General features: G+C 43.2%; 1 protein-coding gene across 1 annotated transcript in view; it reads right to left on the minus strand.

The window, feature by feature from the left end:
- Positions 1 to 27,802, minus strand: part of LOC139916409 (uncharacterized) — a 100,375-nt gene that overhangs the window by 12,828 nt on the left and 59,745 nt on the right. The window contains exons 11-21 of the mRNA XM_078291541.1: positions 27,377 to 27,544; positions 26,754 to 26,837; positions 25,478 to 25,645; positions 22,899 to 23,087; positions 22,383 to 22,613; positions 20,174 to 20,275; positions 19,631 to 19,707; positions 19,035 to 19,194; positions 17,475 to 17,688; positions 11,261 to 11,345; positions 8,738 to 8,849 (exon numbers count right to left, since the gene is read on the minus strand). Coding sequence (XP_078147667.1) covers positions 8,738 to 8,849; positions 11,261 to 11,345; positions 17,475 to 17,688; positions 19,035 to 19,194; positions 19,631 to 19,707; positions 20,174 to 20,275; positions 22,383 to 22,613; positions 22,899 to 23,087; positions 25,478 to 25,645; positions 26,754 to 26,837; positions 27,377 to 27,544 — 1,590 coding nt within the window. The remainder of the gene's footprint in view (positions 1 to 8,737; positions 8,850 to 11,260; positions 11,346 to 17,474; positions 17,689 to 19,034; positions 19,195 to 19,630; positions 19,708 to 20,173; positions 20,276 to 22,382; positions 22,614 to 22,898; positions 23,088 to 25,477; positions 25,646 to 26,753; positions 26,838 to 27,376; positions 27,545 to 27,802) is intronic.

The raw sequence follows: 27,802 nt of genomic DNA on the forward strand, positions 1-27,802 counted from the left end.
AATTAGGTAAATGGAGAATAATTTTGGAGGAAAAGAGATGGCATTTGGAGAAGCAGGTATAAAGAGCAGGAGGCGGTATAAAGGGGGAGGTTGGGCAGACTGAAGACGGGACTGGAGAGAGGAGAAGAAAAGTGTGCGGTGAGGAGAGGGAAGGGACGGTTCTGGCCAAACTGCTGACTCTTCCATTCTGCTTATCAGCCAGGACCTTTCCAGCCCCAAACTCTGGGACCCTGACACATTACCCTTATCGCCACGGTAACACCAGATATACTGTACCGCCTCCCCACAAAGACCTGGGCAATATTAAAAAAAAAAAAAAAAAAAAAAATCAAATATGTGACCCATGATTTAACTGTTCAAACATATCATATGATTAACCTGAAATGTGAAAATATCATCTGCACTGTAAGATGAATCATGTACTGTGGTGTGTGTGTGTGTGTGTGTGTGCGTGTGTGTGTGTGTCTGTTAAATATTGGACACACATTCAAACATTTTTCCCTTGATTTGCTCCCACACAGTGAAGTGTGTAACACAGAGAGAATAAGGCAGTTGGCATTAATGCTGGAAATACTAAAATATTAATGTCAATATTAGTATTGCTGTTATTGGAGGCTTGTTTGAGCGAGAAAGTGAATAAGACAAGAGAAACTTCCTTCATTCTATTATCAAAAACTGTTGCTGCAGTTTAAAAAACATTATTTCTCTGAGAAGTCTGGTTATGTAAGGACGGGAAGTGAAGATCAGACTGATAATCATTTGTGACGAGGTGAGAACGAAGGTTGCTGCAGCTCTGTCTGTCTGTCTGGGACATGGACTCAGGCAGAGAGTGGAGGGGTCAAAGAAAGTTTAGTTGAGGGAAAGGGGTTTGGACTGATGCAGGCTAGTAATATCACTGATATCTGGGCTGAGAACTGTAAGAAACATGGTGGAGCAGCAGGACAACATGGAGGAAAAGATGGGAAGAGCAGAGAGAGCGCAGGTGGGAATCACCAAGAGCAAAAACGTAACAGAGATGAAGGAATGAGAAAATGTTCTCAGCGTTCATAAAGTCTGGTAAGTTGATGTCTGTCTGTCGATCTGATGATTGTGTATATTGTTATGGTTTCATGTCATTTCAACCCTGAATTACAGACAGCTACCCAGACAAAATACAGTTAGTAAAATTATAAGGATCATATAAAGATCTGCTTTTTTAACTTAAAGGTCCACACCCTACTGCTTGTGGGTCCCCACAAGGCCCAAAGTGGAAAAACATGCTTTTATTTGCCTGAGGGTAAGAAAATAGGTCTCCAATTTGGGTCCCAGGCTGAAAAAGTTTAAGATTCCCTGATCTAAGTTATTCACATATCTGGGGAAAGCTAGTGTTTTAATTTCCGCACCATATCAGCTCTGGATTCCAGACTGGCCGCCAGTTAAAGAGTTGATCACTCTTAGAGAAGAGGTGAGTGTCAGTTAAGGCAGGTTCTTGCTTCCCAGTAAAGTCACTGGTCGAAAGAAAAAACGCTCTTTAAAAAGTCTATGAGATATTTGACTTGGGCAATCATCCATTGGGAAGTGGGTGCAATTCAATGATCCTTCATCCACACAACTGAATAGGTAGCTTTACATTCATATGAAAAGAAGTTGTGAAGAGGCCAGTAGGCCTAATTCACAATCAATATTTAAAAATTCATAACACGAATGAACAATTCTTATACTTTCATTTATATTTGTATTACGCACAGACTGCGTTTCAGCAAAGTGAAGCAAGTGAAAAAAACGAAAAAAACAATGGGGACAATGAAATTACATAAAAAGCAAATCATTCAATCTTGCAGGGAAAATTGAGTAAGGGCATCAATTGTAATTAAATTTATCAATCAAATAAATATTGTGAACCTGGTGTTTTTTGTGATTTCATTGCTTTCTTTCCCTATTGACAGGCACATTCTTCTGTGAACTTATTAAAACCTAAGAGTACAAAACCGCACATTAATTCACCAATATTAATTATAAAGACAGAAACGTCAAACTGTATCAGTCAAAGGCTCAGACGCACCCATACACACAATGCATCCCCACACGTGCACACTCCCACGTGCACGCGCTCACCCACTCACACACACCCACACACACAGAGCCGGGATCTGTGGAGTGCTGTAATGACAGTAATTACCTGTGGTTTCACATTAACATCTCCCTCCTGACTGTCTGACTGGCTCGCTGCTTGGCGGCTGGTGGAGGGATGTAAATCGCAGTGCAAGTCTGATGTTGTGATTAGGACTAAATTACACACCATCGCTTTTGTTTCCACCAGTGTCAAGGGAGGCAGAGACAGAGTGTGTGTGAGAGAGAGAGAGAGAGAGAGAGAGAGAGAGAGATTAAGAAAAAAATCGGGAGAGAGAGAGGGAGGTGCGATTGCAAGCGGGGGAGGGGTAAAGGAGGATACCTGCTTAACATTTAGATTGGTTTTGGTTACACAAATATTGTAGCGGATGATGGGGGTGGGAGGGGCGGGGCAACAGAATGTGTTTGGGACACATGACAACTAAGTTTGGTGTCACCACGGGCCTATTCAGATCTGCACTACAAAATTTGGGGACGCTGATGCAGTACATGACGACTCAGTCTGCTGCCACTGCATTTATCAAAGTCTGGATTAGAGCTTCATTGACAATAAATGGAAGCCTCTTTGGACTTGCATGCTTGTCTTGTTGCATGCTTTTGATTATAGTTGTGCTGTTCATTACAAACCAGAAAACATACCCTCTCACTTTAACAGCTGCCTAACATATTTTCCATCTTTTCCATTCTGCACACTGGTGTCACATTGGACATTAGGTATGTGGGACAATACTGACTTCTCACTACAACAGACCAAACTGTCCTAGGTCACAGCATAAACATATTTCAAAGTTAACAGTTAGAGACTTTTCTTGGTAAAGAGAGGGACGTGAAGATGAGGGGGAAATGGAAATGGTTGTTGCCACCATCATCATCAAACCACCAGAGCTGAATACGAGCCATTACTCCGTTCCACTCAGCTCATCAGAGCACATCCTCTCATCAAATTAATGAACACATTTATTGTTAAACACGTTTTTATAAAACATTCATTCATTCTGTCTAATTAGAAGACCCAACAGGCCTGACATCACTTAAATATGCATACTTATCACTCACAGGGTCTGAATTAAAGATCCACAAGCGTGTGTGTGTCTCTGTGTGTGTATGTATGTGCACATGTGTGTGTGTGTGTGATGGTGGTAGAGAATGAGGTTTGCTAAGCAGGTCTTCTCACTCTGGGCTTAATGGCGATAATCATGGCGTGACCCAACATTAAACCGCGCGTGTGTGTGTGCGTGCGCATGTCTGTGCGTGCGTGTGTTTATGTGTGTCCCACTCTCCCTAATGGTGACGATGATGACATGTTCTCCATTAGACTAGTCAGTGGGCCACAGCAGATCTAGCATATTAATGACGCTGATGATGGCTTCTTTAATTACCTTCGTCTGCTGTCGCATGGCCTGACTCCTTTCCCCCCAAGTCCTTTCATCACACACACTCTCCTACGCACGCTGCTGGCTTGTTTATCAGTACAGTGGTTGCCATTATAGAAGCCCCCCATCTTGCATCTAGCCTGCATGAGTACAACTACAGTAGTAGCCCTTGTAGAAGCTTCCCAGCGACTCTGCATTAGCACTATATGCAGTGGCTGAAGTTCCCTCCTCTAGGCATCCTTTGTAGCATATACAGTAGTAGCCTTGCAGAAGCGCTCCCATCCCACAGCGTTACTGCATTAGTGCTGTAGTGTATACAGTAGTAGAAGTCCCCTGATTCTGCTACCTGATCTATTCTTCTTTTTTCCAATAAAGCAGTGGGGCAGTATTGGTGGAGGAGAGATGCAAACAGCTTCGTGCAGCTTCAAAGATTGGTACCTCTGTAGGAAACTTGTCTCAGACGATGGAAAGCTGAATATGTCTCCCGGTTGTGGGGGATTCCCATGTGGGAGGCGTTGGGTCTGATGTTCGGTCGTCCACGTGGGTGACCTGCATGGGTGGGTAGCTTACAGCAGTCACACAATAGCACGATTTTAGATTTCCAGTGTTGCTCTGTTGTTTATTGGGGAGCTGATACAGCAACAGTTTGGAAGAACGCTGTCAACCCTGTTGTGAATACCTGTGACACACGCACGCTGCTTTTTATACACAATTTATTTTTTCAGCACTTGAATAAAGTGTTGAAAGAAAGAACAGGGGGTGGTGGAATATAATGAAATGTTTTCTCCTGCATGCTTCTTGATTTGTAGGCCGCAATTTCTGCACAAAATCAAATATCCCTACATCTGAAACACTTTTACCCTAAAAAAAAAATCAGCTCTTGCAGTTTGGAAATTGCAGTCGTCAATATAGAGAGAGATCCACCTTTATCCACCTTTTAAGACTGATAGAAATCTTTACGATGTAAATTCATAGTGTACATCAGATGAAGCTGTATCAAACTGAGGTAAGTGTACTATGTGTGCACATTTTATATCTATTCTTTTTATGCAACTTGAGCACATGTTTTCTATATTGTGTGCACTCAATAGCATCATGTGTACTTTGTTAACTTTTTTCCTAGAGGATGGCGACTGCCGTGCTCCATACTACTTTCCTTCCCCTTGCTTCCAGGTTGTAACACTTTGTTTCTATGTGGTCTTTTAATACAGCGCTTTCTGCATCTTACTTTTATGAATTAGATACCGCTAAATAAAGAGCGATTTCCTCAAGTGCTGTAAACCGTGATGAGGTTTGACAGCACACAGGTATAGAGGAGTGAAGTGTCTCCCCTCTGACTGACTGACCTGAACTTGCCTCTTGGTGACCACGGCACCATGCCAGCAGCAACGGGGTCAATACACTCCTACTCATCCACTACTTCCATCCACTACTTTTAGAACTCTTTCCATATAAGTCCAAACTAAATGTGACCATTACAGTAGGATAGAAAAGCAGCCTTTGTCTGCCTCTTCCTTCCTGTGCTGAATCTGTTTCATCATGGCTTCTATGCCCCTCCCATGAGCCTTTGCGTGCTGGAAGCTTTCCTGGAATGCCCTGTGTTCCTGCAGTAGACCTGATTGATTGACTGAACTGCACCTCTTGTTCCTGCAGCTGTGAGTCCACACACACACACACACACACACACACACATACATACACAGGCACATGCATATAGGCAAAACACACACGCATCTGCATTCGTGCACAGAAAGACACAAAAGTGGTCTTGTTTGGTGGAGGAAGACAGTGTGTGATGACTAAATTAACCTCAACTGAGAGAGAGAAAAAGAGATAGAGAGGAAGAGAGAGGGAGAGAGAAGAGAGAGACAGAGAGACAATGAGAGAAAGATAGTGGTCAGTTTGCCTGCTCGACTGTCCGTCCCCTCTCTCAAATGAAGCACAGGATTGCTGCCTAATGAGCTGTGTGGGATGGTGATGGGACACAAGGACACACACACACACACACACACACACTACACATTGGAGCGCTAGAATATATTTTGCTGGACCATGTTCATTCCATGGTGAAACAGTGAGATAATTGGACCACTTCTCTGTCTTCATCATCTAAATGAATGAGCTTCATTTGTCTGTCCTCATTTCTCCATCATCAAACCTGTGTGTGTGTGTATATGTGTGCGTGTAATGGTGTTTGCGTGTGCACTTGTAAGCTAGTGTGAGTGTGCATTTATGTATGTTTTCACACACACAGTTGTGTATGTGTGTGTGTGTGTGTGTGTGTAAAAATGGTGATCTAGTGGGGGTCATTCTAAGCTAATTTGGCCGGGCTAGGGGCTTCTATCAGGTATAATGGCTGAGATCACTGGCCAGATGAGGTCGTTCCAGAGACCAATTCTCCCCAGCATCACCAGTATGAACACACATACACACACACACATATTTTCACAAATATGCACCCACACACGTTTGCACAGATGCTCGCCGCCGCTCTCTGATCACTAGGCCGCCACTCCGCCGACCCCATGTGGTTAAAATTCACCTAATTGTATGTCTATAGGATGACATCAATAGTTGTGAAGATCTTGGGTGACTAAAAAAACATGAAAACATGGTTTATGATAACTATCAGAAAACTTATCTTCAAATTCTCATTAAAACTAGTTCAAATCTTGTACTGCATGCTAAAAAGTGGTTGAGGTAAACACACTAATGATGATGAATGGCTGTGTGTGTGTGCGTGTGTGTGTGTGTGTGTGTGCGTGTGTGTGTGTGTGTGTGTGTGAAGTAAAGATTCTGATCAGGCTGCGTGTTTGAAGCAGCAGCCACAAAAACATGCCTCATGTTGACCATAACTTGGATTTGAACTGGACCCATGCAGAGGGACAGGATCAAGTGCAGTGTGTGTGTTTGTGTGTATGTGTGTGTGTGTGTGTGTATGTGTGTGTGTGTGTGTGTGTGTGTCAAGGGCCAACTATTTGACTGGACTTTCACCAGCAGCTAACTTTTTTGCAAATTACCTTTTTTCATCTAAAATATCACAGGAAAAAGCAGACAGACATAAAAACAGACCCAGAAAACAAATCTGCACGTGCACCGTACACACGCACACACACACACACACACGCACATACACACAGAAAAAGACAGAGCTATCTGTGGTTCAGCTACTGTGCACCGAGGCAATTTGTAATATAGATTTCCTCTATAGGCCACCGTAGTGTACCATTTACCATTTCAAACCCTTTGATTTTTTTCACTGGCGGATAATTCATCTTCCGCTGGTCAATAACAGAGATTGGGACCTAATGAAGGAGTCATAGTCAGAATGGCCATCACCCTGGTGTTTAAACACCGTTTGGAGTCAAATACATTGAAAAGCTCATCTGTTGCTGAAATGATGGAGGAGAGCGAGAATGCGAGGGGATATGCAAGGGATTGTGTACGAGTGCATGGGCCAAGGTGCACGTACACACACACACACACACACACACACAAATAACCCTTGTATTCCTATATGGGCCTTCATAACTGAAGAACTAACTGAAGCCAGAGTGTAAATTCATGGGGTTAGTGAGTCTCTCCATCCATCTGCCAATACATTAATGGCACCTGATAAGGGGCTGTCAGCTACCTGCTTTACCAACATACTGGCTAGGTGCTGCCGGCTGTTGTCGTGGGCGCAGTGTGCGTTTGTGGTAATTATCGGTGCTTTTAAGAACGAGCGAGCTTTATCTGCCTTACTTAGAGTTTGCCAACAAATGGTACAAACAGAACAGAATTGATTCATCATTTTCAGCCCAAGGAAACTGTCGCTCCCACTACAAAAAAAACAGACTTTTATTTTTTGTCTCATGATTCATAGTAGCCGTCGCCATGTCCAACCCTCAACACCCCGAGTTGACAGATTCCTGACTCTCTGACGTGTCGTCCGATATGTTTGATCAGAAAACATAGAAAAGAGAGGGCCAGGAGCAGAGCAGAGGCAAAAATAACAGGCTTTTTACCAGGTGAGAAATAGTTAGATCAAAAACTATCTTTTTTGGGCATTGACCCAATTGGGCCACTGACTGACCAATAATATTACATATCTGGGCCATTGGGCGATCATTATTGTCGAACCCAGGCGCACTAATGCTGAGAGAAAAAAGGAGAGATAAGTTATGTAGGCTGCATTATTCACAACGACTGACTGAGAAGAGGGATAAGGTGAAGGAGAGAGAGAGAGAGCGAGAGAGAGAGAGGAAGGAGACAATCAGAGCCAGAGGAAAAAAAGGGAAACAGGGATGGACGGAGAAAGAGAGAGTGAGGAAGAGATAAAGAGAGAGACAGAAACAGAGGCAGAGAGAGGGAGAAAGAAAAGGAGCCGATTTAACAGGAGAAAAAAGAACGAAATGCAAAAGCAAGATCCGAGAGAGCAGCACAGTGCACAGAAGCTTGAGACGGAATTCAAAGTTAGTCGAATCTAAATGAACATCACTTCCCCCGTCCTGGCTCTAGCCTTAATTACCCATTCTGCCTTTGTACGGCGGCGGCTCAGCTCTGACAACTGCTCTCCCCTGAGATCCCCCCCCCCCCCATCTCGCTCCCAGCCGGAACATTAGGGAATATCAGGGAATATTACACCCAGGAATTAACGCTCCAAAGCACCTTGCCAGGTTTAGGTCCCACGTACACCCCTCCCTCTCTTGGACAAGATAATCCAGGCTCTAGCACCGGATATACGCCACTAATCATCAAAAAGGGTGTGGGGGGGGGGAGGTGGAGGGAGAGGAGGAGGGAGGGAGGGAGAAGGGAGGCAGACCGTGGAGGGCATGGGAGGAGAGGAGAGGAGGGGAGAGGAAAGGAGGAGAGAAGAGGAAAGAGGAAAGGAGAGGAGAGGTGAGGTGAGGAGAGGGCTGCATCAACCATGACTTGGTTCGCCAATATGACCTTAACGTGTGTGTGTGTGTGTGTGTGTGTGTGTGTGTCTAGTAGACCTGGCTCAAACAGCAACTGCAAATATTTCTTTAACCTACTCCAAGTACAAAATGTGTGGGGTTAGCCAAATAGATCAATGTAATAACTGGCAGAAGTAATAACTATTTGAAGGGTTAATTTGGTACAGCTTTCTGTGACTGACAACGTCCCTGACACTATGGGAATGGGCCTGATACCATAAACCCCACCTGTGTGCCACTCCCTGGAGATTAAAACAAACACTCAGGATGATTTGCCGGCACTATAAGACCCAGGTCTGCTGTGTATTTATTTACCTGCTCCTGTGCATCTTGTTTCTCTCTCTCTGCCTGCAGTCTCTGGTCAACAGCCTGCTGCTGGGCCTTTCTGAGCTCAGTCACCTCCCTCTCCATCCTCCCCACCGCCGACCTGCACACACACACACACACACACACACACACACACACACACACACAAACAATGAAACTCTTTATTCATTATTGTATTCATATAAATGTAATATTTAATAAAACATTTCCATCACCCTAATATCTTATCTGTTTTTATGCATTAATTTAAACCACAATTTCAATCTTTTAGACCAGTGGTTCTCAACCTGGGGGTCGGGACCCTCCAGAAGGTCATAAGATAATTTGGGGGGGTCGCAAGATTATTTATTGAATAGGAAAAAAAAAAAAAACACTTATACTAGACACATTTATTATGTCTATTTTTTTCAGATTTTTATCAAATTTTTGCTTTTTTCTTATGAAATACTGAATAGTTTTCAGCCTCTAGGCCTCCTCTGATAATCAAATGAAACAACCTGAAAAGGGAAAATCATTCTGTGGTTGGACTGTTCACCACTCTGCATATGCAGTCTGTGACAGGGGGTCACGAGTAGGCATCACTTCATTTTAAGGGGTCCTGGGCCAAAAAGTTTGAGATTATTTTATATACTTACTTTAAGTGTCCAGATGAACAAACACAAAATAAAATAGTCAACAGAATTTAAAGTATTTAATTCCAGTGTCAAGATTCTAGCGGACCTAGATCTGGAGGAGAGGTTAGGGGAGGGGCTAGCTTGGAACCAGAAAGTGTGAGAATATGTGTGTGTGTGTGTGTGTGTGGCAGCAGAGCTGAGGGAATGTGAAGGGGATCAATATAAAGGGGTCTATTCCTGCTGCGCCACTGGTTGTGTGTGTGTGTATATATGCGAGTAAGTGAGTTAGTGTGTGTGTACATGTGTGTGTGAGTGAGTTTGTGCGTGCCGGCTGCCCTGGCTACAGCGGGATCAATACGACAAATGATTACCATTTCCACAAACCTCCTCCCTCAACCTCGCTCCGGCCGCTCAGTGAGCCCTAACACCCCCCCGCCCCCCATGGACCAAAACCAAGCGCCCCCACCCTCGACTCAAACCTCGAAAAGCAAATTAAAAAATATAGAAATATCAAGAATACAAAGACGCAAATGTTACAAAATCTTGTACAGGCAAAAGTTTTGGGACAGTGAGCTGAAGTTACTCCAACAGATGAATGAATATGGGGGGAAAGAACAGCCTGTCAGCATTTGATCATGAGCCTTTATTGGCCTTTGTGTTAAAATGACACACGTGAAAAAGAGCAAATTAAGCGCACTGTCCAAATATTTACCTTTCTGAGTGTATACATCTAATAAAACACAAAGATAAAGCTGATGATACTGATGTGAGTAACTCATCAGTGGAAACTAAAGGCTGAAGGCGCAGCAGAAGAGCCAAAAAATACATTAAAAAAAAAAGAAATGCCTGAAAGATTGGTCCACGGAGAGAACACATGATGTGATGAACAGAATGGGAGAGCGAAGGGAAAGAAAGAGAGGAGGTTGAAGAGAGAGGCATCCTGTGGAGAAAGGAGGGGATTTCCCACACCACAGATGGAAGCCATTAGTATGGTGTTGTTGCTAAAAAACCTTTCATGTCTCTGCAGTTATTAGATAATACTGGGTTAACAGTAAACAGCACGATTTTGCAAATGGGTATAATACGCAGACACAGCGATTGTTTTACCATTCAGTACCTAAAATTGGTTTAAATGTAATAAAATGTAATAATTCAAAATGTAACCTATAAAATCCCCATGCCGAGTTTTAAATTGTCAGTTGACGATGAAAATATTCCATGGCTTAACTTAACCAAGAAACTCCCAGAGACGGAGACTGCTGCAGTGAGGTCATGTTGAAACCGAAGCCACAACCACAGCTATGTGCGCACATACACAAACGCACATACACACACTCCACTGGGTGATACATGCGTGCTGATGTCATCACCGCAGCCCTGGTGACACACAGGGGTCAACCGGGGGGGGTTTCACCTCTGAACTCTGAACTCCGTGACCTCACATCGGCGTCCAAACTGTGCCGCATCGATACGCATTCTGATATTCCTCGGCCAGATTCATTTTTTTCTTTCCTTTGAGGAAGCTGAGATGTCTGCATTACAACTTATCACGGCCTGCTGCTAGACAACACCAGAATAGAGAAAAGTATCAGGCGTTATCACTTGACATGTTGTGATATCCCAGGCAGTGCGATCCTCAGAAAGGATATTTTAATGTATGGTAGACCAAAGAAATAGACATCTTGCTTTGTAGACTGTCTTGAACGATGTAAGTGTTTAAGGCTTAGGGGCTATTCTGTTCAACACATGTTCGGTTAAATAGCCTACTGTACACCGCGCGTAAAAAAAATCTAAATGTTTTTGATTACCGAGCTTACACAGGGGACTATGGGAAATGGGATAAGAGAGGAAGCTTCTCTCCCTCCCTCGCTCCCTCCCTCGCTCCCTCCTTCCTTACCTTATTTTCTCCTCTGCTAGCTTTCCCTCGTTCAGACACCCCGCCATCCGCCTTGCCTCCTCTGCACGGGCTGCCAACTCCTCCACTGAGCGAGAGAGAGGGGGAGAGAGAGAGAGAGAGATAGAGAGAGGGGGAGAGAGATAGAGAGAGGGAGAGAGAGAGAGAGAGAGAGAGAGAGAGAAAGTACGAGAGAAAGAGCAGCACTTCACTTCAGACACTTGGTTAAGGTTCAGTAGAGTAGGCCTAATGCAAATGGACATATGAAGAAAATCACACATGGAACAGAAAAAAAAATATTCTGAAAAGACATTTTCCCAATTGAGATATGAATAAAAATAAGTCTGATATAGCTCTTGAGAGTGAGTTGATATTTTTTTTTTATTTAAAGAAAGAGAACAATATGCAGCAAGAGTAAAGATTTACACAGTAATGCACGCCTTTCAGCGGACCAAGGTTAAAACGATTTACAAATTATGCATACACAAAGGTGATTATTGATTCTGGTCGAGTCGAGCATGAGTGGGAAAATATGAACTGTGAGTCACCTTCAAAGGGAAATAAAGAAGCCCGCCACAGAAGAGGCATTTGAATGCCTTTCAGCGGCGGAGAAGGAAGGAGCGAACGTCTTGCACTCCTTACACTCAGACGGGGCAGCAGCCCTTTTGTTGAGAGACAAAAGAAGCGCTCCCCGTCTACATCAATAGATGGCACTCTTTACCTTGAGCAGGCCACTTGAGCACATACTCCTGACTGCAGCCCTTCAATCACATTCCCTTTTCAGCCGTCTCCTCCGTCTACATGCAATAAAACCCCATTGTCCTACACTTAGTAGTTTAGCACATTGAGCGGATGCATAATAAACCACGAGTCAGGTTCTTTGGTTAGGTTTGCAGTCCCTTTTTTCAGTTTGAATTTAAAATTTAGGATTTGCTCCCTTTCCTTTTTTTTCCGTTTTTGTTCCGTATGCTGTTTTGTGAGTCAATGTTTTTTCATAGCTTTTTTAAACCCTTTCAGTAAATTCAGTATTCATTGAATATAACATAAACTGTCAGCCATCGGTGGTCAAGGCTAGTGAATATTGAGAAGGTGTGTGTGTGCTGAATATTTAGAGGTGTGTATGCGTGCGTGTGTGTGTGTGCGTGTATGTGTGTGTGTGTTGAATATTTACAGGCTGGACTTTGAATGTGTGTGTGAGTGTGTGTGTGTGTGTGTGTGTGAGAAAGAGAGAAATATTTGGTGTATTGCTATAATGCTTTTAGTGCCACACACCATGCCGCGATGGCAGTGGTGGGACGGATTGAACGGAGGGAAGCTAAAACCAATACCAGAAAGGAGGAAATACAGAAAAGAAAATCCACACTTAATAAACCCATGATTAATTTATGGTTTTGCAGCATCCAAACTGTTTAAACTGAAGCCCTAGGAAAATTGAAGAGGCAACTGGAATTGCTAAATATTTAACGATGCACAAACACAGTGTTTTTTTGCCCATGTGCGTGTGTGTGTGTGTGTGGGGGGGGACCTACCTTGGCTATTTTACTGAACCTCAAGGTGAAAGTTTGTTATGAATCTAAATAATCAATAAAGCAGGGATGTGAAAACTTGAGCTGGGGATCAAATTCACATTCAAGGCATTAGTCCGAGATGACCTCTGTGACACCTCCCACCAGGGGAGGCCACAGGGAGAGCAATTAGCTGCATAGACTGACCGATTACACACACACACACACACTCATACACGCAAACATACATGAGCAGAGATACACACACAGACAGTAGAAAGATGCACAAAATTAGGCGCAAAGGCAGACAGCTTGCCCTATAACCCCAAACCGGAATGAAATACAGAAACACACACACACACACACACACACACACACACGCACACACACACGCACACACACACACACACACACAAGGTGTCTTCATCAGAAAAATAGATAAAGATGTGGGGTATATTTGGCCTAGGAGGGATTGATGACCAAATGCTGCCAAAATTTTCCACATTCAACAAGGCTTCCACACAAACTCTCTTCTGGCTTTCTCAACACTTCTTCGTGTCTTTGCAGCTCAAGGTACAACAGTAGTGCGTAATCTAAGGTCCGGGGTTTCTCTCTCTCTCTCTCTATTCCGCCCTCCCTCTTTCGCCTTCTCAACCCATTTTTAATGGCTTCACAACTCAAGTTATGACATTTGTCTACAATCTAAGATCTGGGGTCTCTCACTCTCTCTCACTTTCCTGACCCCTTTATACTGGCTTCACAACTTAAGGTATGACATTAGTCTATAATCTAACACGCTGTCTCTCTCTCTCAACCCCTTCATATGAGCTTCAAAGCCCATCATACGGCATCAGCCTATAATCACAGATCTGCGGTCAGATTACCCTGCTCTCACGGCTAACCTTTAACATGAGAGGGATGAAAACCCAGCTAACCCTGAATCAGTGGTTGGGGCACGGCTGGGCCCTGCCCGGCCCTCATAAAAGCTTCATAAGGCTTCATAGGGGCTTCCTTTGGCTTTGTTGGGGGATTCGTAGCGGGCTGAGGCGGTCCCGGGGGGGACGTCCCAAAGCCTCCCAAGACTCTTTCCCTCTCTTTCTGAAGTTTCACCGGCTTGCAACACTGCTTTTGGGTATAAGCCAAAAGGTGTAGGCACACAGCCGCACACCGTCACGCACACAAATGCACCAAAAAAAAAAAAAACCCCAGAAGAATCAACACACGCAATGCACAGAACAATGAACACACACACACAGACTCTAAAACTCACACACACACACACACACACACACACATACACCCCAACACACTCCCCTCTTGCTCTCTCCTCTCCGCTTTATTTACAATCCTCTGGCAGCGGTACAAGGGCCCGGGGCTATAACACACGGCACCTAATGCTCAAACTGCCAGGTAATCTCATGTCTGACATCCCCCTTTGATAGAAACTGATCAATAGACTCTTGTAAAGGAGTCATTTTCTCTGATGTTTCTACCAACCCCTTCTCTCTATCTCTATCTCTCCCCCTCTCTCTCTCTCTTTCCCCTTCTCTTTTATTAGCCATACATTTATAATTCATATTTCAGCGGGGCTGGGTTCGCTCTGAGACAAAGGGGGGCTTCTTTGTGTAATAAAGAACAATGGTGGTGAAATGATGGGGAGAAACACCAGTGTTTGCTGCTGGTTCCGGTGAACAACAGTTTTGGGGATCGATAGAGTGTGAAATGGGATTATAGCTAGTAATAGAGGTGAATTGGAGGAGAGAGGCCTGTGCACGTGTGTGTGTGTGTCCAGGGATCCAGGTTGGATAGCAATACACACACACACACATACACGCACACGCGCACACGCACGCACGCACACACACACACACTCACACACGCACACAGTGATGATTTCATCATCTTTAGGCAGATGCACATCAGCAGCACAGAGGGGTGGTAATATCACATTTCTGTTTTGGTGGAAAGTGTGGAAATATGGATATTGTGTTTTTGTTTATGCTGTTATTTCATTTGCTGTCACCCAGCATCACATGCATTTTACATTACAATCAAACCTCCAACACATCTTTTTCACGGTGGTAAGAAGCCACTATCATTTAAATATTTCCCACATCAGTCCTTGCTTAAAGTTCACGAGTAGTTCTTACAACAAGTGACTCATTTTCCAAACAATTAACAATGAAACAACAATTTATGAATATAGGACATGCAATTTTCTTAAGAGGACTATGAACACAATCTTTACTTATCTCCTCCTTATTTACCTTTGTCTGTACAGTTTGTCTGTACCTAGCCTTTCATTAGTCATACCACAAACAATCAGTTCCTCTCAGTGATTGGAGTATTGACTGTGTTGGACTGCACATTATGCTTTTGTATCCATTTCTATATGTGTTACACTGTATATGTATTGTCCACATTGTATGTACGGTACCTTGTGATGACACAATAAGAATTTACTGCAAATGAAATTGAATTGAACGTGAAATTGAACGTGCATGTGCGCACACACACACACACACACACACACACACACACACACACACACACACTCTCTCTCTCTCTCTCTCCATTGCATACTTTTACCTCCATATAAAGTCTATTCTGTGTTTCACTTTCTGGGCCCGCTATTTTGTAGGAAACAGGATATCTACTGAACCTGAGAATCATACAGGGAATGAATGCTGTCAAAGTGTGACACTAAGTTTGACACATACAGTCATACGCAAAGTTTGAGCAGGACTTTTTTCTTTCCTTTTTTAATCACCCCCCTTCTGTCCCTTCCCTTCATCCTCTCTCCTGTCACACTCTGATTGAATCCAGCTGCCTTCAGACGCTTCAATCTCATCCTCGTGACCTTCCCTGGCTCCCGACACATCCCCCTCTCCTCTCTTCCTTCCCTCCTTTGACATTCCCTCTATTTGGCCAAAGAGGCCCTTTCATATGACATCCGTCACATTCCAACTGTAGATATGCACGGGCCATCCGGGTACTTGCGGAGCTCAGGTAACCAGGTAACAGTCTCTCTTAAGGGCTGATAGTGTTATCAGCTTGCTAATTCTACCATTTTACACTGTGAATAGCAGAGATAGACAAATTATATAAACGGTAAAGTATGACTGGCTAATAAAACAAAATGCAATAAAATACCAAATAGATGTTTAGCTTTGGTTCACCGACAACCTACAAATATGTGGTTTGGATGGGAATCTAAGATGGTGATGACTGTGTGCTCTACTAGAATGTTTTTCTCTATTTTACACCTCTTTGTGTGTGTCTGTACTGTAGCCTACAATTCATTTTCACAATCCCCTCCACTCTAAACCAGATTGTAAATCTACTGTTCGATGGCATTTCAAACAACAAAAAGAATCTGCTTCACCATTCAAGGTGATGCTGTAATACAGAAAGCATCACAACAAGGGCTTCATGTTAATAAAAAGGCCTTTTGTTCCTGACAATAATTTCTCGAGCCGACTCCTGACCTAGTCTATTCAAGCCACAGCTATATCCAGGTAAATAATGCCCCCTTTGTTATAATAATGCGTCTTTATTCTTCTTTAGTCATTACAATAGGCTCTACGTCGCTGGATTGTATTTGCTGAAGGTAAAAGCAGAATAATGTGTGGTTTTGTGTGGAGCGCGGAGTTGAGGGAATGCGTTTTGATCACAGACAAAGGCCGAGCTACACAGCGTTGTCCCTCTGTCTCTATCTTGTTAATGAGCAGTGTTCACCGAGCAAGCCAGCCACTGTCTGCCACAGAGAGAGACCTCAGATTCATCTCTCTGCGGACAATAGGTGATTGTGTATGTCTGTGTGTGTGTGTGTGTATGTGTGTATTTGTACCTCAGAGAGTAAGTGTGTATGTGCTAATTAAAGCAGTGGGAGTTGGAGAAATGGCTGTGTGCGTGTGTGTGTGTGTGTGAGGTGTTCGCCTGGCGTGACCGTAGATGTGTACGTTAATTCTTAATGAGACATTTCTGTGCCCAGAGAGACCCAGCCATCACCATTCCTGCACTGACACGCTACTACAAAGGCCACCATCGCACATACACACACACACATATATACACACACACACACACACACACATCAGATCATTACCATACAGCTAAAGCAGTGCGCCATTAAATCAGGCCTCTTTCTATGTGTGTGTATATGTCTGAGTTAACATTGTGTGCAGATAGCTAGCAACCAAATCACCACATTGCTGTACCACTGACGGCTGGCTAATTTGAGCTAACTGATTGAGCTAACAGCAGTGCCACTGGTTTTGCAACAAAAGACAGGACACACTGTACAGCATCTCTAGCTCGTGATTGGCTTCTGATGAGCAACATTGCCCAAATATTCAGCAGCTGCCAAATTTTCATAGCCAGTAAATGAGAAAATGATGTCAACTCGTGGAAAAATTTAGATAAAATCTCAATTTAAAGAAAATGAACAGGGTCATGTTGACTATTTGCTGCTTGCATTGTGGACACAATTTGTCCTACTGTCCGAGTGAGAAATCAACACCAGCCACCAGCCCAATGCTGGTAAAACCCAGTGGCTGGTCAGTTTGTCTATTCGACCAGCCTCTTTGGTAGGCAACTAGCCATCCTTCAGATGTTCTATTTTGTCTGGTGGGCGAAACACTTGTATATGTTTATAGAGTGTATATATGTATGTGGTTAATTGATGGATGGATGGTTGGATTGCTTGCTACCTGCCAGTTGGTGCTTGCTGCGTAGCTCCTCCATCTCTTGGCTCAACTGTGTGATGTGACCGCTCAGGCTCTGGTTCTCTCTGAGGGCGCTCCTCGTCTCCTCCTCCTCCCTCTGTAACTCCTCCTGAAGCCTCTGTACCTGCTCCCTCTGAACTTCCACCTCCCTGCTCCTTCTCGCGGCCTCTCGCCCGGCTTCCTTCAGGTCCTCCTCTGACTGCCTGAGGAGCGCGTCACGTATCTGCAGCATGTAAGGGCCAGGACAGATGGTGAATGGTGATGATGCTGACGGTGTTTGCGTGTGCAGGTGTGTGCGGTGTGTGCAAGTGTGTGCATGTCAGTGTAGACCTGTTCATCTGAACTGAACGTGTAATCAATGATTATTGTAAAACTATAGATGCATGCATACATTTACAACAATGTACCTATAAGTAAACTGAATCTATTAGATTTTTTTATTGAACTACCTTCCATATTTTCCTTTGAATCATTTATTGTCAGTAGCTCAGCATTCAGCAATAGTATGTATGACCAAGCACTCATGCATCGTATTAAACTCTTGTGTAATTATGTATATACGCATAATGATAAAGACTAATTATGCATATATGCATAATGTATGTTCATAATATAGATGTAGATTTCAATATATGTGTCCTTACATGACACAGACTTATTATGTGATATTCCACAGGGAAGATGGCTGGATGGAGAGACAAGACCTGACAGCAAGAAGAGAACGTACTATGGTTGTCTACACGTGTGTGTGTGTGTGTGTGTGTGAGTGTGTGAGTGGGTGTATGCGCATGTGTGTGTATGCGTATGATCTTGGTGAGTATGACATGCGTAACACATGTATATGCCAGAGGGCACACAAATTAACGTGCAAAGACAAATGTTCCCACATACGCCTACACACACACGCGCCTACATAGGCACATACACACACACGCACATTCACGAGTGATGTGTCTATGACTGCTAGCTATGTTGGCACTCTGCCAGGCTACGGTCACCACTTTGACTAATTTGAATATTTAGTGTCCCATTGAGCTCTTAATTGGAGTCAATTGCGCCAGCCTTGGCACCGTTTGGTGCTTTAATTAATGGTGAGGCAATTTGTTTCTGCCAGGCAATCACGGGACAATCACACATGTGTGTGTGGAGCGTGCGTGGTGGTGGTGGAGGGGTGGGGTCTTCATATGTGCGAGCACTCTGCTTTGGGAACTTGAATTGAATTTCTGTCATATTCTTGGCCTGAGATACATGCATACGCAACTTTTTTAGAGCAATAGAGATGGGTGAGCTTGCTTTCAACAGGAGTGAAGGAATGGGTCAAAATAATATGGCTGTCACCAAATAAAAGTACAGGTCAACAAATAAGTATCTGTCAATACCAAAAGTATGAAAATGTGTGTATCAAAAATGTGTTTGCCTGTAGTCAGTGGCGAAATTGCACTTCAACGATCCCTTAAAGTGTTACCTGAGTTTCAAAGTGTTGTAGAAAAAAGATTTGGGAGAAGACATGGCAGGAGACTAACTGTTTCCTAACTGTACCCTTGCTCTCTGGGCGATGTCCCTGTGGGTGTTGGCCAGCTCAAGCTCTAAGCGTGTCACTTCCTGTTCCAGCCGCGTCACTTCTTGTTCCAGCTGACCGCGATTGCTCAGGTGTGTATGCTGGGAGGCAACGAGACTTCGCTCCAGACCCGCCTTTTCCTGGGACCTATGGGAGGGAGGGAGGGAGGAAGGGAGTGAACGTGTTTGTCTGTTGCCCCGTCTGAATTGCTGTTTCAGTATACTGAATTTAAATTAGTACCAATGAATAGAGTAAAACACAAGCCACAATGCTGTGACATACAGTGATGAAATTCAAACCAATTAACAGATTATATAAATTAAAAGAAAACAACGAGATGCTAACCTTTAGGCTTCAGTATGGTTTGAATACAGTACACTAAATTATCCATGTAACATACTGCATGCTGCAGTGTACAGTGTGGTAAGTAGACTGTTAGTGTGAGAGATATGAGCGAGGGGGTGGGGGAGAGGGGAGAGGGGAGAGGGGAGAGGGGGGTGGGGGGTGTCAGGGGAGGAGTGGCAAGGACAGGAAAGGAGATCATAGGAGAGGAGAATGAGAGTTTTATAGACTCCGATATTACTGTCTCTCCAGCTCTGTCTTCATCTGAAGAATAGTCCTTTCACACGCCGCAAGGCGCTCCACCTGCTCAGTGCAGCGCTGAAACACACACACATGTACGCATACACATACACACACACACACAGGTTTATAATTCAGAAATTTGTATATGGAAAATGTGCTATAGTTCAATGTGTCCGAAACCGGTAGAATACAAAGCACGATACACAGCTGCTGGAATGTAATCTGCGCGGTTTGTGAGTATAACTGAGTAACCTGAAGTGTAAATTTGTAATCTGAAGGATCTGTGTTATTTTTGAATGTAACTGGAATGTGAACAAATTGTGCTCTCTGAGTGTAAATGTAATCTGAATGAACAGTGTAATTTGTAAGTGTAATCTGAATGAACAGTGTAATCTGTAAATGTAATCTGAATGAACAGTGTAATGTATGAGTGCGACTGTAATCTGAATGTGCACTGTAATCCGAGTTTAACTGTAATCTGAACAAATCATAATGTTTGAGTGTAACTGTAATCTGAACAAAGTGCAATCTGTGTCTTCACCTTCTGTAGCTGCTGCCTGTGCTTCAGCAGGCTGACGAACTCCTCGTCAGAATGAGAATGAGTCTGTTGGTGCAGCCTTAGGTCACTCTCAAACAACAGTTTCTATGGATAGAGAAAGTAAGATAGTGAGTTAGGTAGATAGAGAGGTAAAAGAAAGAGAAGGAGGAGAGAAAGAAAGAGGGAGTAGTTGACTTTCAGAGGACCAACATATTTGGATATTCCTTCTTGGACCATTTTTAGCCCAATTTGACTATTCTTTCAAGAGTGCACAGAAATAGAAAATCTAATCAATTCATGTCATAAAATAAGTGTGCTTCATTCAGCAGGAGCTCAGTCACAAACTGTGTCCTCTAACATGGCGTACTGTTATAATGATGCTAGCAATCAACACAATTGCCTCCTATTAAATCAAAAACTGATCTAAAAACAGCAACAAAACTGACTGAAAACAATCATAAAAAAGCATAATGACAAAGGGTGCATTTGTAATGTATTGCCTTTCAACAGATGATATGTATTTTGGTTTACTAATAAATGACAATGACATTAATGTGCTGTTTAGGAATCACATGATTATGTATTACATTCATTTGTGTATTGATTTGTTGGATCACAGGACACAGAGACACAGAGCCTTGACGTTCCAAGCACAGTCAACTAACTAGTTGTAGATCTAGTCTGAAGTCAGTGAGAGGACAGCATTTAGGGCAGTTGCAATAGGCAACAGTGTCTAAGGAGCTTAGCATTGTTATTTTAATCACAAAGGAACCTCTCGTTGCAAGGAAAAACAATATTTTTGACCATGTAGCTCATTGTGTTGGCTGCTGCTGAGATTCCCATCTACATTGTCAAAAAAAATTGTCCGTGCCACTAACCTTACTCAATCTTAGTCTATCAGCTGGATCGAAGTAATAACTATGTCTGGTGTCCGTGATTTAGGCAAACACTTTAACTGATTCAAAAGAAGTGACGTCTTTGTTAGAAAAAAATAAATTTTCATTGTCTGCTAGCCTTTGGCCAGTATTCTTCTGAATGTAGTTCCATTCCTGCCTGAAAAATACTTGTACTAGATAAATTCATTGTTGCATTTTTTTTGCCTGTTTTTTATCATTATTTTTTTTTTTACATTTGTAACATATTTCACTTCTGTTTTCTTAAGATTTAGTTGTTTATCTTGTCCACAGTGAATGGAAACATTAGCGAGTGCAGGGGTAGCCGAGCCAACAGTGGTTTGAGGTAGAGAATTAGCAGGACGTGAAGCTCCATGATCCTCTTGATAGGCGCCTCACAATCAAAGTCATTAGCCAATGTAATAAAGGGCCTGAGATACAGCCATTCTTCAACGGCCTAACTCTTTTATAACCAACAGATTAAAGTTGATTGGATTAAAATGACATTCTGCCCGTCTGACCTTGGCGGCAGCAGTTAAGTTCATCCAAATTAAATTTCTCCGTAATAAAGATGATTCATTTGTTGCCAGACGTTGTAAATATAAAACAGAAAGAAAAGGAGAAAAGATTAAGTGACACACACGAGTGCACACACGCACAAATGCACACTTGTGCACATGTACACACACGTACACACACAAAGGCATGCACCCGTGCCCGCACACACAAAGATGCATACTCACGCACACATTAAGAGTACACTGGCGAGCACGCAGACACACACTCATACACAGGCACACAGACACACACAATGCTACCACATAAATGCTCACTCACATTTGAGTTAACATAAACATTAATATATACTCTTCTTGTGGGGTCCAACAAAAACTGGGTGCTAAAAAATGCATAAGCCCACTAAAAAGACTAATAATATTTGTTTGTTATTTTGAGATGAAAGACAACCACCAACAGCTGTTAGACTGAACAAAAGACACTGTGAAAACCGGTAAGTCAACTGCCTAAAAGCAGTTTTCATTTATTAGCTCACAGGCATTAAACATTGTTTTAGCTCTCTGTCACACAGTAATCAATTGTACAATGCAAACACGCCATTTTAAGGTGTTTTAAATGTGGTAACAGGAATGTTCCAAAATCAACAGTCAATACAAAGTCCCTTATGAAAAAAGGTTGGGACCCTGCATTAATACTACAAACACATCACAGAGAGACAAATGCATGTGTGCACCTGTGTGTGTGTGTGTGTGTGTGTGTGTGTGTGTGTGTGTGTGTGTGTGAGTATGTGTGTGTGCTCTGACCTGTTGTTTGAGTATGTCCACCTGTTCCTGCAGCGTTGCCATGAGGCCCTCACACTGTCCCACTTTCTGCCGACTCTCCCTCAGCAGATTCTGATTGGCCTGCAGCTCATCTGTCAACTGGTCCAGAGCCTCCTGCGAGCTTTCCCATTGGCCAACTTTTTCCTGGTACTGCCCCTCCAGCTCAGCTAGCTCTGCCTTCACTGAATGTGTTGCAACCTGGGACTCTCTTAGCTGCCAATTAAACATGGTGAATAGGGACAAAGAGGCTGAATTTTAGGCTGCAGCTCAGAGAGATCTGAGTAAGAAGAATTACACAAAAAACAGAAATAAGCATGAAGCCACGGAAATGTCTTCAGAGGCCCTGAGCAATCAACATGAAATATTGGAATGCATTCAAATTCCTTATGCAAGAAAAATATGTGAATTTTCACATTTTTATTTCGGCAGAGAAAAAAAATTGCATTAACGGTAAAATACTAATGTACAGTACGCATTTTGATATCAAATATCATCTACCTGTTGCTGTGAATACCGTAGCTCCTCTTCCAGACTCTCCACCTGCCCTTGCACCCTATGCACCTTCTCCATTGCCGCTGTGTATTTCTGTTTAAAAATAGCTAACGTCTCTTTCTGATCCTGGGCTTGTGTACTGGCCTCTCTCAGGTCCTCCTGGGCTCCTGTCAGCCGCTGGCAAAGGAGTTCCATCTCAGCTTCCTGCTTCTTTATCAACCCTTCAGATGCCTCGACCTGAAAGCCAACATCACCAAATATAGTACATGTACTGATGAGAATGAACCTTCGCTCTATAATTTGGTGGAATGGCCATAAACGTTTAGAGGAGCGGACTTGTGACCAAAAGGTCACCGGCTCGAACCACAGGACCAGCAGGGAACTTTTGATGGAGAGTAACACTGTCATTTCCCTCATATTCTACTGTTGAAGTGCCCCTGAGCAAGGTACTAAACCCCAACTGCTCCAGTGGAGCTACCTAGTGGCCCGCACTAGAAGACTGGACAGCTTTCAGGTGTGAATGTATATTACTGAATGAATGTGTTGCGAATCGTTGCTGGAAAAGAGCAAGCAGCACGCCCTCTATGTGTAAATAAGGGTGAAATAAATAAATAAATAACATAAATACTAAAACTATTATTACTAAAACAGCAGTATTAATGATGACAATAATAATAATCATCATTATCATCAAGACCGTAAATAACTAAAAATAAAACATGTGTATGTGGTGAAACTATGCACTGACACCATGTTGACTAGCATGGTGTAATATACTGTACTGCTCTACAGTAACCTCTGTCATAATGAGAGGGGAACCCAGGAAGTGAAACCAGGCTTAATCCTGGTGTTACACTGAGCCTCCTACTGTAGCTCACCTTTCGAGGGGAGAGGGTGAGAGAGTTAAGCCCGGTCTAACACTCAGCTGGAGTTCATCCACATTAATCCCACCATAATCTGGATCAGAACATGAGGGTTTACAGCTAATGACAGCCGACTAGTTAGGTTTCAGTGGTTCGCTGCAGTCTGGTTTAACCAGGGATTAGCTGGGTCCATCTAAGACTAATGCTAGGTGGATGGTAGCATAACCGACTAGGAGACGTGTTCATGATGGCAAAGGAGAGCGAGGGAGGAGAGCGAGGGAGAGAGGGATGGGAAAGGAGTAGATGGGAGAGGAATGGGCTGGAGAGGTGAGGAAAGAAAACGAGAAGGGAGGGCTAGGAAGTAGAGGAGAGGAGAGGAGAGGAGAGGAGAGGAATGACAAGGAGGAAAAGGGCCCTATCAATTTTGACTCTGCACTTCAACAAAAACTAAACAACCTGTGTGTGTGTGCGCACTGTATGAAACTGCTGACTCAGCCGTTCCCCTCTACACTCGTTATTTTTAATCAAGTGTGAAGGTGCATGTTTTACCCAAGGCGAGCAAACAGTTTTAAAGTCTCTCACACACACACACACACACACACACACACACGCGCACACACACACGTGATATCAAGTGAGATGTCACATGCCAATTTGACCTATTATGACCGCATGCAACTTTCTCTCTCTCCGTCACAGCATTTCTTTCCCTTTAATGTATCTGCTACCTTACAGTCCAAATAATAATGGTGGATTAAGCATTTTCTTTTTGCCGCCGGATGAAAGGGCTTCATAATGAGGCTTAATGGGAACACCATGGCTTTCTTGTGACCATAATCAGGAGCTTGTGCTTTGGAGAAACAAACAACCCTCATTAAATATGATGGAAAACACATCGCTTTGACCCTCCCGACCTGACGAACTCATTTGGCCTGCCGTTTGGCTATTCACAGCTGTCACATGATGCTCCGAGGCAACTCTGGGTTGCTAATGACTTGATTCTCCTCTCCTTTTTTTTTCAATCTGTTGTGCTATCTTTCACTCTCTGTATTCGTCTTTGGGTCCAATTGGATGTGAGAGGTTGACGAACAGAAGGGTCATCTTGTCTTGTTTGGTAATTCAGATGATGTAGATGGGGATATATGTAAACTGACTGCGAACATAAGCTTGGCTGCTGTGAACGGGTCAGTTTTTGTGTTTTCCTGGCAGAAGATTGTGACTACTTCATTGTCTAGTGTGATTTAGATCACTCACATTCAGTTAGAATCACGCGAATGCATCAGGCTTGTCTACTTTTTGACTTGTTCATTGGATTAAGAGAATAGATTATGTTTTGCTACCTCGGTTCATGACTCAACTGACTGACAGAGGGAAACAAACCTCACCTTCTCCGCAGCCTCATGCTGCCCAGCCTCGGCCCGACTCAAGCTCTCCTTGAGCTCCATAACCTCGGACTCTCGCTCTTTAAGCCTGTCCTGTGTTTGGCTGAGCTCAGAGTTGGTCTGCTCCAATTGGCTGTGAAGCAGGAAGTTCCTCTGGCTCCAGCGTTCGGCGTCAGACTTGTGAGCCTGCTTCACGGCTTCCAGGTCAGAGTTCAACCGATCTATGGATTCGGCTTGAGACTTCACCTGGAGGGGAGATGGAGAGCAGCAATGGTAGAAAGAGACGGAAAGGAAAGGAAAGGAAAGGAAAGGAAAGGAAAGGAAAGGGGGTCTTCCTCACCTGTTGCTGACTGATAGAGAGCTGGTTGTGTAGCTGCTGTCGTTCTTTCTCCGTCTGGTCTCTAAGCCCCTCCCTATCTCTGACCTGTTCCCTTAACTGACAGGCCTCTTCCTGGTGACCTCTGACCTTTCGGTTCAAACGTCTCACCTCGGCCTCCAGTGCAGACATCTAGGCCAGGAGAGAGAGAAAGAGAGAGAGGGAGAGAGAGAGAGAGAGAGAGAGAGAGAGAGAGATGAAAAAAATGGCAATGGAACTGAAGCAACTTTATGCAAGCATATATGTGCATACACACACACACACACACACACACACACACACACACACAGAAAAAGGCATAGAGGGGGCGGCAGTAGCCTAAAAGTAAGGGAAGCAGTTTGACTCAGAAAGTTTCCCAGTTTAGTCCCAGGACCAGCTGGGAAAATGTGGGCAGCGGACGTGAATGAGTAATGATTTCCCTTTCCTTAGCAACAGCTGTCGAGGAGCCTTTGAGCAAGGTGCTGCACCTCCCACTGCTTTAGTGGAGCTGCTCAGTAGCCGACGGTAGTAGTAAACTGCTGCTGTACTGGGCCCTTCCCTGGAGTGAATGTGTGCAACTCTGTGGGTGTAAAGCAGGGCATTGCTGGAAAAAAAAACTCAACCTAGCCTCAGTATATGAGTAACAAAAAAAATCAAAATAGAAAGATCAGGGTATCTGCTGGTTTCAAAAAGCCAAATTTAAGATTTTAATGCTTTTTAATGGTAGCTGGTATTGAATTTAAGCCTTAAGACCATTTTAAAAAACAAATTAAGAAACAAAGCCGGCAAAACCGACCTATTTCCAATTGAAACTATTAATGGGCAATATAAAAAAAAGGATAACAGGAAATTAATTGTTAATGGACATGAAGTGCAATTGCATTTAGTAAAGTTTAGTAAAGATACGATGAAAAAATATACATATATGTGATGCATTGCATGTTGTACTACTAACTGTTTTTGTATTATTCTAAGAGTGGACAAAGAAATCTGTCATTGTGGGGTGAAAAAAATTACTATAATAAACGTATTTTAGACATTTTAATACTTTTAAAGACCTTGAATTTAGATCATTTATTTTGAGAATTTTTCAGTCTTTTCATGGACTGGCAGAAAACTCAAAAATACACTCAAGTCACACATACGAAAACAAGAATGCACAGACGCACAGAGCTAAGCCCAGACATGTGCTAGCACACAAAAAGATACAGATGATAGGAAATAAACAAATCAACATACAGACACACACAAGCTGACATACCTCTTCCTGTGTCCCTTGATGCTTCTGTTCAGCTGTCTTCATTTCTGCTCTCAGCTGTAGGATTAACTGATCTCTGCTTCTAACCTAAACACACACACACACACACACACACACACACACACACACACACACACACACACACACACACACTTGAAAATGTGAGGCAAAGACCTCTACAAATTACAAATAAAAATCATTGAATAATGCACCCAAAAAGGAAAATCACAAGTATTAACAACAGCTTACTTATGGACACATTAGCAAACAAATGAGGATGGATGGACGTATAGCAGAACCCAATTTATGGAAACTCAATATTCAAAACACTGAAATGCATTAGAATTTTGGACTTAAGCTCATTCAAAGTCAGAAATGTGGCTGGAATGAGTTCTGTGCCTTCTCTTTTGCATTTTGAATACTTATTTGTATTAAGAAATAAAATTCCAATAAATGATATATTTTAGCATTCTCAGCCCATTATGCTCCTTTGGCTAAACGGTTGGTTGAGAAATCTTACGTTTGGATACATGAGGTTCTGCTGTACAATGGCAGCCGTCACACACGTACGCACACACACACACACACACACACACACACACACACACGGACACAAAGAGATGGACCTCCAGGTGAGCGTTGTGGTGTTTCTCGTGGCTCAGAGCCAAGTCAGTCTCCAGCCTCTCCTTGGTCTGGCTGAGGCCGACACACTCCCTGCTCCGCTCCTCCATCTTGGCTCTCAGCTCGTCCCGCTCCTCACGCAGTCGCTCCAAAACACTCTCTCTACTGAGCAACTGGGAAATACGCAAGTTTATTTTTTACAGTCCTTAATCACTGTGACAGCCTCAAAGGGCTTCACAACACCCACAGTATGAAAACAATAAATGAAAACTTACAAAAATATGAAATTTGACAACTCTAAACTCTAAAGAAAACCAAGCAAAGCAAAACTGATAAAATCAAGTTAATTCCAAGATCTATCCCACACAAAAATGTACAAGTTGTATGATTATATTGATTCTGTATTCAATAGTTGATAGTGGAATCAACAA

Source organism: Centroberyx gerrardi, chromosome 22, assembly GCF_048128805.1.
Source record: "Centroberyx gerrardi isolate f3 chromosome 22, fCenGer3.hap1.cur.20231027, whole genome shotgun sequence".
In the NCBI taxonomy this organism is placed as follows: domain Eukaryota; kingdom Metazoa; phylum Chordata; class Actinopteri; order Beryciformes; family Berycidae; genus Centroberyx; species Centroberyx gerrardi.